Genomic DNA, 15,351 nt, shown 5'->3' on the forward strand with positions numbered 1-15,351 from the left:
TAATTAGGAATGCTGGTTGATTTTCCTGCTCTCCTGTTGCCTCTGTACCTAATCAACAGCAGTCAGCTAAATCATTTTCCTCGTAATGTACAGCCCTACAAGACACTGGGTGGCTCTAAAAAGGTTTCCTCTTCAGCTACAGATTCAGAAATAAACCACAAGCAAAATTTACAAGAAAGTGCTTGTTGTAATGGAACTATAGCAGCTTCTTGTGCTTCCAGAGTTGTGGAAGTGTTCACCTTACTAACTTAAATTAGGCAAACAGCTCATTGATATAGCCTCAAGCTATGAAGGTACTGATAAATCAAACCTTACAGAGTATGGATGTTAATATCTTGTCTCAGTAAAGATAATGCCTGAGGCCAGAAATGTGGAATCCAAGTGACTCACTTGCAGAATAACAGTACAGGGTACTGGTTACATTATCTGAGTCAGGGTGGATCCCATTAAATCAAAGTGGTTATTAAACCTGAGCAATTCTGTGAATATGCAGACTAACCCAGCAGGCACACAGGGTAGCAGTTACAGACTTTTGTTGAGAATCAAAAGAAAAACTTCCATTTAATTTTCGTTACAAAAAAAAAAGCAGACTTCCTTGGGTTTTATTTCATTTTTGGGAATGTTTTGGCTCATGACCAGGGAAGATACATCCTGTCACTGGAGACAAGGTGCTTTTCCAAACATGTAAAACAAACACACACACACATCGAAGTATTAACTCTTCAAGTTCCTCTTTATTTTGGTTAAACCTTTCAACTATTTACATTCCTAGTCAACTACCTATGAATCTGCATTTATTTATAATTACATTTCACCACATCATTAGACCATCTTAAATAAATTTGTAACATAAAATTAGTTATAACATATAAAATTACTGTTTTAAAGCAAAAAATCTTTAGTGTCTGTGGCTTTTGTTCGAACTAAATGCATCCCCATCCTCTCTCTTCCACGTAACTCCAATCACTCAAACCCCCAACAAATGTATTGCAACATTAAGCAAAGCTATTCTGGATTTTATTTTTACAAATCCATGCAGGTAGAAAACCTGAAAAGTACAAAAGCCAAAAAGAAATCAACTGGGCACAGGGGAAAATAATTAACTGTCATCAAACATGAGATGCAGTTACCAGCAATGGTACACACTCCATAATGCCAACTTGGCAGTGAAGGAAGAACAGACGTACAATACCAAGGTGATTTCCATTGATCGCCACAATTTAGGAAGACATTCCATTTCTACAACAAAGAACGGGAAAGTTCAAATGAAAACTCCCCCAGTGCTTCTGTTATCATTCATTTAAGAATGCAATTTGAAGCTCTAAAGCTCTCTATGTTTTAAACAAATTACTACTTCCTGGAAGTAGCCCTTCGCTAGCACTGTGCTTACATTTTGTTTTAAGGCAACCTATCATAAATTCCAGGGCCATTGTTATTCAGTGAAAAATATTACATTATAAACAAAAAGGAAAAAAACATCTTTGAGATGAAGAGGCTGATGACACACGTGGTATTATACTGCATGTGAACAGTATTACCTAGCTTTCATAATTATGCAGAATCAGGCTAGTCAGCCTAAAACATAGAGAAACGAGTTAAGATTCTGAACTAGTCAAGGCCTACGTCAAAAGATCAACTTGCTTCTCCTTTTCCCACTTCTAACAAAAAAAATCCTAGTTTGAAACATCATTTCTCTTTCCTTAGATATGTTCAGACCTTCTCAGTGTTTCCAGCATCTGCAGTGCTTCCCAACTTTTAACAGAAACTATTCCTTTCTCCTTCATGCATCATAACCTATGGAACAAGAGCTGTGATGCAGAATTATAAGAGGATGAAATTAGACTGAAATGGCTGGCATGCTCTGGTTTACATTTCTATGATTCATCTCTTGAAGTACTCTTATATTTTGGAAGCACCTTGACAAGTATGTGAATTGCCAAGAACTGTGAGGCTATCGATGAAGTGCTTGGTAAATGAGATTAACATGGAAAGGTACTTGATGGCTGGCATGGACATACTGGACCAAAAAGCTTGTTTCTTTGACTGTGTGCAATAATAATCCTATCCACATTTGCCACTTGTAGTCAAGGAGCTCGCCATTTACAGCATTCGCTTAGTTAAGAAAGTTCTTTCTGAATTCCCTGTTGGATTTACTTGAGACTGCCTTATATTTTTTCTTTTTGTTCTTTGTCATTTGTTCTTGTCTCCCAAGTACAGTTACCTTGTCCTAATCTACTTCATTAAACTGTTATATCATCTTGAAACACATCACATGAACTAGTCTGAATAGGACAGCTAGTTCCCTTCAATAAAAGACCACAAGTAAACTGGGTGGGTTTTGCACCAACCATCAACTTTATGATTCCTTTTACCAGGGCCAGCTGTTTCCCCATTTGAAGAAGTCTTACTTGCTATTGCAGATTTAATAATAGGTTTCATGGGATATAGATCCTCTGATACCCCACTGTAAAACATCATGACCAATATTAAATGCTAACTACTCAAAACAAAAAGAGGAATTGTTATACAAGGAACATCAACAAACATTAGTCATCCTGTCATGATGACTAAGGGAGATAGTGGTGGGCAGTCTGTGTGTGCGCGTTATGTCGTGCATATGCATGTGTATGCACGTGTGCGTGTGTGTGGTTGTGCAAAGAAGAAAAATAGTTAAGACCACATCAAAAAAAAACTTAAAACACTGTTTAGAAAACACAAGCGCCCTCTGAAGCTTCCTTATGCTGCAGGCTTCAAATATCAAAGAAGGAACTAACATGCAAGTATTATAAAACAAAAAAATCTTGCCAAACTTAAAATTACAAAGCAATTTTCTTTTTTTTTACCAACCAGCTCTTTTTGGTAGTGGGGGTAGATTTTTTTAATAAAATACAATTATTTTATGCTATTTCATTTCATAATTCAATCTTTTTTTTAATACATGATTGATTTGGAATATGGGGTACTTTGATCATATTACTGTGATTTAAATGTAATGTAATTCATATTATTTACTTGTATCCTTATGAATTGTGTATTTGTATTCATGTAATCTATATATCAATAAAAATATTGAAAAAGCGAAAATATTACAGATGTTGGAAATCTGAAATGACTGGAAATGTTCAGCAGCTCATTCTCCTGCCACAAAAGGTTGCTGAAACACCCAAGTGTTGCCAGTATTTTCACTGATTTTTGTTTCTTAGACTACAAGAGGAGGCCTGGTGAAGAAGGGATGTGTAGGGATCATAATATAAAAATCCCAATATTTATCCACCATCACCTAAGAGTAAAGAAAATGCACATAATTCATCTTTCTGTCAGGGGTTGTACCCAAGGAACTGGGGTTTGAACACCAGATAGAGACAAGAATGCTGACCTTCAGTTAGGTTGTTGGAAAGCAGCCAAAATGGGCAATCTTGGCTCTTTCATCTGAACAGCTCAGTATCATTCCCAGTTCGTGAGAGATCCCAGGAGTCTGCTTTCATACCTGCTCCAAATGAAGTTTGTCCACTTAGGAGCGATCTAAACCTATACGAAGGGGTGCCTCACTTATACGTTAACCCTTTCATTCCTGGAATTATTCTTGTGAACCTCCTCTGGAACCTTTTCAATGCAGACACATCTTTTCTTAGATAAGGGACCCAAAACTACTCACAATGCTCCTAGTGTTATCTGACCAATACCTTATAAAGCCTCAGTAGAGCTACAGCATTACATTCTTGCTCTTATATTCTCGTCCACTGGAAACAAATGCTAACGTTGTATTAGCCTTCCTTACCATCAACTGAACCTGCAAATTAACCTTTACTTATGTAAAGCACAAGGACTCCCGATTCTTGAAAGATCATTGCTCATGCCTCCACAGTCTCTTCAGTGACCCCTTTCAGGTGCAGTCCATCTGGTTCAAGTGACTTATCTATCTTCATATCTTCCAGTTTCCCAAGCACATTCTCCTTAGTAATAACAATTACACTCACTTCTCCCCCTTGACACTCTCACAGTTCCTGGCTCTCCTGTCCTGAATCCTAGTCCATTTTACAGATTAATTGTTGGTTTGCATACATCAAATTTTCTCTTCCTCCACCTTAGCATTCCTCTTTTGCAGTTATTTACTGTATAGTTTTTATTTTGAAGTTTTGCACAAAACAACAAATTTCATGACATATGTCAGTCGTAACATACCTAAATCTAATTCTGAATTAGGTTTTTCTATAAATACACCACTAATGTAAAAGTAAGTGATTTACAAACAGGAGAGAGCTTTGATTGATCAGGCAATTCAGTATGAATTTGAGCAAGATAATACATTTTAGTAGGAAAAACATAGGAGGAAATTAACAACAGAAAAATGTGGATGTACAGAGTCAACTGCTAATTGCTTTGAGGTGATATAATGAATTGTTAGGAACATGGGTGCATTTTTTGGATCATAGAACACCTACTTGGATGCCTTCCACTGATGCCATGGCAAGGCCACAGCGGAGATTTGCTAGAAACAGGAGTATGCAGTTTTACCATCTGATTTCTAAATGGACACTGAACCCATGAACACTACTTTTTAACCTCACCTTTTAAAATTTATTTCTGTTTCTGCACTTCTCATTTTAACTTAACTGTTTAACACACATTATATATCTTACTGTAATAGTTTTATTTTGTACATTTATCATGTATTGCACTGTACAGCTACCGCAAAGTTAACAAATTTCACAACATCTGGTGATATTAAACCAGATCCTGATGGGCAGATTCAATCGAGCTTCTTAACAGGGTAAGTAGGGAAAGTAGTCAAGTCAGCAATGTGGAATATTACGACTGAGACAAGATACAATATTTTGCAGTGTGAATTGATGTTGGCAGATACCACTACCATTTTAAGAGAAAAGATGTTTGGGAAGTAGGATTGGTTTTTGAATGGCTCCAATTGTAAACACCTATGAAACTAGAATAACATTTCTCCCCTCATGTTAACACTGCAAAAGAAAGCAGGATTATAAACCATGATATCATGATTTCCAGTAGTCTTCCATCATCAATGTTCTGTTCTAGGATTCTCTTCCAAAATGATCCGCTGTTCTCTGGTGTTATCTAATTCTGAACATTGCTTTATCTAATTTCAAACACATACTGATTACAATTACACCTGGCAAGAATGAGGGACTAGATTTGTATAACCTGAGATTACTGGCAACGTGACTCAAAATTACGCTGACACAATTGAGTCAATTTCCTTTTGCTCAATAGCAGGAATGAAAACGGAGGTTCAGGAACTGCACTGGATTCAATTTCCCCAGGTGAATTCCTACTTTATAGAAAAGAGAAACCAGTGATCTGAATGTTTACTCTACCTGGTATTAGTTTATAGCTTGTGGTATTGACTGTACTGACTTCATTATCATCATGTGCCGTGCCAGGTCGTAAGACGTAGGTGATCATGGTCTTCCATCTGCCCCCAATCTGCGCGGGAACACTGACTGAGGGGAAGACCTCCCTCTTGCTGAAGTTCCCATTCTTTTTTTCTTTCCATAACCATAATTGTTCTTGGCAAATTTTCTACAGAAGCAGTATGTCATTGCTGCCTTCTGGGCAGTGCCTTTACCATAGGGGTGACCTCAGCCATTATCAATACTCTTCAGAGATTGCCTGCCTGGCGACAGTGGTCTCATAATCAGGACGTGTGACTCATACGACCATCCGCCCATCCGCCACCGGCTCTCATGGCTTCATGTGATCCTGATTGGGGGGGGGGTGGGGGCTAAGCAGGTGCTACACCTTGCTCAAAGGTGACCTTCAGGCTACTGAAGCGAAGGAGTGCCTTACATCTCCACCCCACCACCCATATACTGACTTAGCTAACCAATATAAGAAACAGCAGGTTTAGAGGCACGTTTATAGGCCTTAACACCTCTGAAGAGAGGGAAACTGGCTAAGGTTCTGCTACCTCTATATTTTGTGTTGGGCTCAGTTCTGATGCCCCACAAAGTCAAATGCCAACTGCTGTTCACCAGCAAGACTGAAACACAAGTAATGACAAGTACAGTGAAACTTTGATGGACAGAAGTCTGTTCAAAGAACAGGGAAAATCAACAAAGGAAAACAAATACCCTATAACCCTACATTGCTAATAGTTTTTAACTATTTGTTCACTAGCTTTGATCTTCTTTTCCAATTCCTCTATATGCATATCTCTCATCCTCCCCTCCCCAATTTTAGTGGTAGTTCTTACCTAAAGGTCAACAACCAGAAATTCTGTTGCATAGTGAATCATTTCTGTGAGCTTCACAATATCAGTTATTACAACAGTACTGTGTATCAATCATGAAGTTTGCAATACTGCTTCCAGCATCTCTGTGCATACAAGCCACTCATGCAGAGGTCACAGAGAATCTTCCCAGGTTACTTTAGGGAAATTCAATCACAAATAAATAGCCCACAAGCCCCTCACCACGAACCCCTGCCTCACTGTCATCCCAAACTCCATCGGCACATCTTGCTCTCCTCTGCCATTTCGCAAGCCAAACACCAAATGCCTCCACCAGACATACAAAATAACTTTTTCATAATCCTGTCACCACCTTGAAGCTACAATACCTCATGCTCCCCCCCCCCCCACACACACACACACACACACACACATCAGATTTTATCACTGGCCTGAAACTACTCCCTAATATCACCACAAAGGAAGATAACTTTGGTAAAAATATTACTTTGAAAGAAAAAGATTCTCTCCCCTAACCCTCTGCCCAAATCTCAGGTTTGCCATTCTCAATTGTCATACCTTATTGTAAAGACTCATGACAAAATACATACATCAACATTTTAAAATGTTAAAAATGTTGAGCTATATCAAATAACAAGGTATTAGTCTACCTTGAATATGGTGTGGTAATAAAATTTTACCAAGGACATTCCCATCACAAAACTGCATCATTAACATGCTGTTTTTATCCCACAGATCGGCTAAAATTCACAAAAAAGTGTTATTGGGTAAAAAGACAAAAGCATAGCTCTATACTTAGGAAGAAACCGTCATTATGGCTCTTGAAAATCTGATAACTGGCAATACCAAATTATAATAATGGTCCTTTTAAGCACAAATCACCACTCATACAGGAGATGATAGCATGACAAGTTAATTGTCTTACTGTGTAATACTAATGACAGATACAGGTTACACACAGAAGACAGTACCATTATTAATATACCATACGCCTTTTTGAAAGGTTCTCCAGGAGGCTTAAGTTAACTGTAACACTGGCTGAAATGCTCTTAATCCTGCATCTTGTGGGGTTTTGTTCAGTACATGTAACAAAAAGAACAGAGTTTGAAAAACTGATGGGAGCGCTTGTTAACAAGGTGAGCAATGAGCATGACAGGAATTGCCAGATTGCTGAATGTTGTTCAGCAATTCAAAATTGTGATGCTCTTCTGCCTTGTATAGTTTAAAATATGTATATTCAATTTGCTTAAAGTTTCTTTAAATCTGTTTTAAAAAATGGTATTAATTCCTCTTTAAATCAAGGCAAGAACAGTTTGAAGCGATTCAACTTTAGGAAGTAGGTGTTACTGGTAATCTAAGACAAGACTTAAAATTTGGGACATTCCCTAAACTGGGTCATCAATGTCATTACCAGTGTAATGATTCTCCACTATTCCAACTTTCAGAGCAGATTTGTTCAAAGTACATCAAAATATGTATACTATATACAACCTTGAGATCTGTTTCCATATAGACAGCCACAAAGCAAAGAAGCCCAATAAAACCCATTAAAACAGGACCATCAAACATCCAAAGTGCAGGGAAAAAAAACACGAATTGTGCAAACAATAGAAGTAAGCAAATAACATTCAGAACTGAAGTTCCCAGCCATGAAGCCAGTCATCACTGCAGCCGGTCCGGGAACCTGTTAGTTGCAGGCCACATCCTCAGTTCAGCACACAGTCAAGTAAACCTCGCAGAGAAGCAAGCTGACACAGGCCTGTTCTTCACCTCCAACTCCAACAGCTGATCTTTGCAACCCGGCCTGGTGCTTAAATCGGCCAAACTTGCTCTTGGACGCTGACCCTGCTTCTTCAATACACTCTTGAGCCCAGGCCCCGACACATCGATTAAGCCCATTTCCAATCTGGCCCAGCGCTTAAATCAGCCAAACAGTAGATCCTTCCTCATTTTCAGACCTGGGCCTTGCCACTTCAATATGCTCGCAGGCCTGCACCCTGATTCAGCCTGTACACGACCTAACGAAGCAAGACCAGCGCTTAAATTGATCAAACATCGGCGTGTTCTTCACTGTCAGGCCCAGCCCTGCCTCGCCTCTATTCTGCTGCTTTGAATCGCCTCCAAGTCTGCAGCACATTGACTGATTCTTGGCTCTCGGGCCTGCCAGGCAGCAACCGTCCTGCACCTTTAAGACTTCCGTTCACACCGCAAAAATGCCAGGTCATGTAGGCGGTTTAAAAGCTCAACTCCAAAAGGGAAGTTACAGACTACTGATTGCAGTGATCATTTCCAACAAAAAGTTTGATGAATAAAGTAGTTACTAGTTTTGTCTGCTGCCAGCAAGTCGTCTCTGTGCTTCACCAGCGCCATCTTAAGCCGGAAGTAATGACAAAGGCATTAACGAATACGCGCCCAGATGTGGTTGGTTCTGAACTGTGTCGGTCATTATTTCTTTTTAAATTGAGTTTTTGCTCAATCACTCATAGCACTTTTTTTAAAATTTAGGCTGTCTCCATTTCAGCCTTCTCTGATCTAGAGGCTTGGCAGGCAAACTATTCCAAAATTGGAGCCTTCTGAGCAAACAGCTGAGTTATCTGATTCTCCAAGTGCCCTTTGAGATTTGAGGTTGGCCTTTCCTACTAGCTGGAAGTCCACGAAGGGAAATCCTTGAGATCCAAGATTTGGATTTGGAAGTGAAGTACAATAGTGCACTTGCTTGCTTACATACTGCCTCTGTTGTTTTGATGTAGGGTGCAATTTTGCCACACCCTCCGGAAACAACTTAAATCGGGCTGTGCTTCATCGCTCCATGGCTAAGAGCAAAGTTAAATGACTTGCTCCCTCCTCTCTAACAATACAAGAGAATGCAGCTGAGGTTATTTTCCTTGTGAATGCCACCTATTACCATTAGAAACTTAAACAAACCTGGGTTACAAATCCTTGATTGTAAGATTGCCAGCTAATCCCTGGTACAAATGTTACCAAACCGACTACATAAATAAATTGCATCGCAAAGTCATTATGTTCTAAGGCAATGAAGCCAAGGTATTTTATATGTCACTAAACCAAATATAACTGAAAGGCATTGTCATGTCTATGGCCCGCATGGACCTGAGCTTGGGCAGGTCAGTGCTACAATTATTCAAGAATTAATCACTAATACTGTATGATATGCATTTCTACAGGTAATAAGAACTTAGTGGGTAGGAAAAGACAACAAAGTATAGAACCTCTAAAATACATCTTGCTTGCTTTTGTTAACTTTTTAAGAAATATGTTCCTTGTTTTATTTAAATCTATTTTTTCACTCTCGTCTTAACATTTATACTTCTGCTTTCCCTTCATGCTCTGTTTGTCTGCAGCAATGCCAACTCCACATCCCCTACCATGGACAATTTTCAACAATTTCTTAAACACTGTGACTTCTTATACTAACACCACAAAACTTCCCTCTGAGAGTGAAAATATCTAACCGTACAATTGGCTATGCAAATCTAAACTGTCCAATCAGGTGTCCGAACTTTGACAGACTTGCTGCTTGTTTAAACTGTTCCATGGTTTAAAGGCTCCCCTCCCCAGTTGCAGAGCCACTGTCAAATTGCAAGCAAACTGTAAAACGACAACAGCTGGACAACCCATGTGGTTAACCAGCATATACTTGCGTATGGAGAAATCGCATCAGTTCACAGAAATTCATGACCGAATCAGAACACTATTTACGAATAAGGGAATATCCAATTTCAAAACTGCATAAAATAATTAATTCATGGTGTTTAGTGATTCTTGTAAACAGTGAGGGTAAAATAATTCCTTTATGTGATATATGTCTTTATTTCAGAGCCACCTACAATTTTTTGATTTGCTTATTATTTAATGTTAAATTTCATTGAAAGATGGTATGATCGAACTTTACATCCAATTTGTTAACACTTGTTCAACAAAGCAATTCCAAAAGCATGTTCCTAAGTGCTTGCTCTTCAGATCAACCTTATAATTCTAGCATATCAGTCTCATAACTCAAGCACACTGTGTTCAATCCTGACCTCCAGTTTGCACGCTGTCCCTCTAGATGTTCCATTTTCCTCCTACACCCTGAAGATGTCTATACATACTGTGGGTTAACTGGCCACTATAAACTGGTGTAGGTAAGTGCAAATATTGGGGCTTGGGGGGTGGGGGGTAGGAGGAGGTTTACGCATTTGGTGCTGCTTGTGCGAAGGGAAGGGGTGCTTTGGAGCATTGATTTTCTATCAGTCATTCTATGGGGTTTCTTGTTTGGTGGATGTCTGTGAAGAATATGAATTTCAGGTTGTATGATGTACACGTACTGATATTAAATGAACTTTTCAATATAGGTAGAACAAATGGGACGTGGAAATAGGAGTGCACAGCTCCAGTTGACCGCAGGGCCTGTTTATGTTCTACTTGACTCTAATTTCAGAAAACTTGCAGCTCATTTGACCATACCAGCTGATTTTCAAACATTTACTTTGTCCAATAAGGAGTGGTAGATTTGGACAAAAAGACACCAATACTAACCCACTCTGCTAAATTATGTTCCTGAAGCCAACTGTGGAGGAAAAAGAAACCTTTACTTTGTTCATAAGGCTAAACCACAACAAAATGCAATTTACAGTAAACTGTCATGAAAAGATGGTTCACTTCAAGATAACTCACTGGTGCACACTATCAGTTTCTGTTCTGGATAATTTAGTTCCATGACAGAAAATAAAAAGACAGCAGAAGGCCAGTCAGCCCCTCGCGTCAAGTCTGCTGTGCCATTTCATGAGATCATGGCCAATCTTAAATTTCATGGCAATTCCATTCTTTTTTCCTGCTCAATCCCCATAACTCTTAATATTCCCTATAATCTGAAAATCTTATTTATTTAATTAGAGATTCAGCATGGAGTAGGTAGGCCCTTCTGGCCCTTTGAGTCTCTCCACCCTAGCAACCCCCGACAACCCCGATTTAACCCTAACCTAACCACATGACAATTTGCAATATCAATTAACCTTCCCAGTACGTCTTTGAACAATGGTAGGAGACCGGAGCACCCGGGTAAAAACCCACACATCCACAGGGAAGATGTACAGAGATTCCTTAAAGAGGACCTGGAATTGAACTCGAAACTTTGATGCCTCGAGCAGTAATTACATCGCCCTAACTGCTGTGATACTGTGACAGCCCCCTGAATGTACTTAATTACTCAAAATCCAGAGAATACCAAAGATTTACCAGACACAAATAAGCACCTCCCTCTTAATAGCCTGAAATGGACAGCCCTTTATCTTAAGCCCCATAATTTCTACCGTACAGAGTATTATAACATCCAACCTGTAGTGGTAAAACTAATCCAAAATCAAAACGGAACAATTGCCACTAGCCTGCGACCGCCACAGAGCTGTTATACTTGCATGATGCACCCTCAGCTCCAATGAAATAATTGTTCCAAAGAGCTGAATTCTTTATCTGGATCCTTCATTACCTATTGGTAAACATATAATTAAGCATTATTGAACATTAGCTCAGCATTATTATGTGTTTGCTGATTATTAATAAAGGACTCAACTCTTCAGACACTCTTATCTGTGGTGCCTACAGATGCTGAGCATTCAAATCTCAATAGTACATAAAAGCCATGAGACAAGCTTCTGACCTACTATATTATGAAGCCTAAAATGAAATCATCTCGAGTAGAGGAGAAAGTCCTTATTATGAAAGAAGTTAAAAGAAAACCTATCCTTTAGATAATTACATTTTTAAAAAGCAGTATTTATGTTTGCATGCGACAGCAGCCCGGTACATTACTTTGATAGGCGGGCTAAAGCAGGTGAGGGTAACTGGCAGCCTTGTACCCTGGTGCGATATGGACATGCCCGTCCTGGCATGCGAAGACAGCTGCAGTGGACTGGGTGGATGAGATCCAACGGCCAGGAAGGTGTGCGGCAACGCTTTGTGCAGCGTAAAGGGCACGACAAGGCATAGAAGTAGTCATGGTCATCCACTGCAACCAAGGAAGACCCCAACTGTGATGACTACTCATACCTCTGCAACTGGACCTCCGAGGTCAAGGGAGTGGAACTGGCCCAGTGCAATGGCTTTTCCACTGTAAAACCTCTCCTGCACAGGTCCTTCTGTCATCATCGGATACGACAGGCAACCAATCATTTATGTTACTTTAGAGGTGACCACATGCAGAATGCACTTTGCCTGCGATGTGTGCCATTTACAGTGACTCATGCAAGCTATTTCCATGGCACCTTCCTTATTCATAGCATTTATCAGCAAGGAGACACAACAGACCGAATATGCAGGAAGCTGGAGGAATTAATGTGAAACATCGACAATTCCATTCCTCCCACAGATACTGCTTGAACCCTGGTGTTCCAACACACTCACTGTTTGTAGCATTTAGCAGCAGGATTTTTAAGGCACCAGACAAAGGCGAAACTTGCAGGTTGCCCTAAGATTGCAGAGTTACACACCACAAAGATTTGGAAATTTGTTGTTGGACCTTCATTGTTATAGAGTCCAAATGCTGGACCCCACCCCACCACCTAACAATGCCTCTGCTGTAGCTTCACGGAAGGATGGCAGTAATTCAACAAATCACTTTCCACTCATTAGGGGCAATTAGGGGTGGCAATAAATGCTGTTCTGATCAGCAATGCCCACATCCCAAAAAAATGAATAAGCAGAATGAATGTGATCAAAATCATGATGCTATCATCAAATCTGAACTGAACAAGTCCACTGTGTCCTACTGAAAGCAATTTTGTCCCACTCTAGAGAACTTAACACACATCTAAAATGACACCCCAGTGAGGAAGTGTTGTTGCTCCTCTCTGTGCCATGTGGCGCATCAGGCAGCTTCTTTAGCAATTTTTACCTGCTCTTTTTTTAAAAACGAGGCCAAGTTGCCAGCTTGACACTCAACCAGTACGGATGGAAAGCGTGCAAAGAGCCAACCAGATTCAACCCAGGACCACTCGCCTCCAAGTCTGGTGACCAGCCAGCTCAGAGGAGTATTTGTTAGCTTGGGCAGTCCAGGGAGTTTCTAAAATCCCTCGACAAAAAGCAAAAGGAATTGTCCCTGCTATCCTGGTTAATACTTAATCGGCACAAAAACAGACTATCTGATGGCTATCGCCTTCCTGTTTGTACATAGACCACTATATTTACAATGTTGCACAGATGAATGCACTTCAAAATTAATTCGCTGGTTGTAAAGTGCACTGCCATGTCCTATGGTATTCCAAAATAGTACAGGAGACGCCATAATATTCCCCTTACAATATAAACATAACATTGCAGTTGTACTCCACAATTCTATCCAGTACGGCCTATCCACTCCACTATGGTGAGCACAGTCTATCTTTATTTTTAGTTGAATCAAAGAAAAAGGCACTGAAAGGGATGCTGGTCTGATGTCATGGCTAGATCAGAGCTCCAGCCAAAGATAATGAATACTTTTGGTAACAGTCATTTACCACGGTCACACAGCATCAGACATTACCAAGAGTAGAAGAATCAGTTATTCCCTTGTTGCAAGCTGATGGGTTTGTTAGTAATTGTCCTGGTCGATGTTAAGCTCTCACAGAGCATCCCAAAAATAAATTATCTGGTCACAATCACTGTTGTCATTAGTGGAAGTTTGCTTTGAACAAGGTGACTATCAGATTTTCTGCATCACAGTAACGACTAGGCTCCATAGTAATGTAAACGCCCTGCAAGGATATAACTACAAGGCATTGGAATGAAATTTAGAGGCAAAGTACAATACTCCAATGCAATTATATTTAATTTTACCAAACAGGAATTAATGTGGTTCACTGAGTACTCCCTATGTCAGTAAGTCCATAAGCTCATATCGATGAAGCTTCGCTCAAGAGTAATACTTAGCTATATCACTAGATAGCTACAAAGAACACTGGAAGTTCTTACTAGATCAATTACCTGGTAAACAAGATTGAATTCGTCTGCGATCCTCCTCAACTCTCGACCGATCAATACCTCAGGTGCAACGTCCATCGCCGCAGGTTGAGATATTTCATGGATTTCCATCCGCCCTGCAACAAAGATAACAGTAATTTAAAATTTCATCAGCCAAAGTGTGCAAATCAGCATCTGAATAAAGAACAATCAAATTTTTGAGAGAAAGCTTTGAATTAAAATATTACTTGATCCAGTAAAAAGTGTTAAGCTTTCTAGCATCACATCAATTGTACAAGTAGCCATACTAACATTTCAGAAATCAAAATTTGATATAACGCATCTTCTGAACTGCTTTTATTTCCATTAAAGAAGCACTACCAAGAAATTGAACTGGAATCACCGTAAAACAATTAATAGCTCACCCACACAAAAATCCAATCCGAATCATGAGTGCATTACCTTCCAAGAATTTCTACAAGTACGCTAATACTGACTCTAATCAAAAAGGCACTATCCCTGCAGGGCCTTGCAATTGCAAAACCAGAGTAATGTTTTGAGAGCCAGTAAAGCCTCTTCTCCTTGGTTGCCTGTGAATATCATGAGATTTGGGAGCAGAACTTCACCCATTAAATCTGCTCTGCTGTTCAATCATGGCCGACTTTACTTTTGATGGTATGCTCCTCATAATGTTAATCCCTTCAACAATCAAGAAACTATCATATACCCTGTGACTTGTCCTCCACAGCCCTCTGTGGCAATTAATTCCACAATTTACCACCCCTGGCTGAAGTAATTACCTCACCTTTATTCTGAGGCTATGCCCTCAGATCTTACATTCTCCTATTAAAGGAACTCTCGACACATCCACAACCTTTCAGTACTGTGAGTAAATGTGACTCATGAACCTTCAAAAGCTCAGAAGTTAATTTCTTTAATAAAAAAAGATATTAAGTAGAAACACAAATCACTAAAGACTAAAAGTTTGAAATTTTTCTAGAAAAAAAGAATTTACCCAAAACATGTTTGCCTCTCAACTCTTTCCCTCTATTGAAAGGAATGAGGTAGCTGAACCCGCATCAGGTCAACCTGATGTGCCTTGAACCTCTTGTGCTTCAGCTCAGCCCCGAAGCAGGTTCAGCCAGAAGCTTTCCCAACTTGCTAAACACTGCAAAAAATGAATGCTTCACTAC

The 15,351-nt window shown here is 39.6% G+C and overlaps 1 protein-coding gene across 1 annotated transcript in view; it reads right to left on the reverse strand.

Annotated features, from left to right (window-relative positions):
• The window catches only part of LOC134342501 (bcl-2-like protein 11), a 53,933-nt gene that overhangs the window by 25,787 nt on the left and 12,795 nt on the right, over window positions 1–15,351 (reverse strand). The window contains exon 3 of the mRNA XM_063040709.1: window positions 14,183–14,295. Coding sequence (XP_062896779.1) covers window positions 14,183–14,295 — 113 coding nt within the window. The remainder of the gene's footprint in view (window positions 1–14,182; window positions 14,296–15,351) is intronic.

Source organism: Mobula hypostoma, chromosome 2 (genome assembly GCF_963921235.1).
Source record: "Mobula hypostoma chromosome 2, sMobHyp1.1, whole genome shotgun sequence".
NCBI classification, from domain to species: domain Eukaryota; kingdom Metazoa; phylum Chordata; class Chondrichthyes; order Myliobatiformes; family Myliobatidae; genus Mobula; species Mobula hypostoma.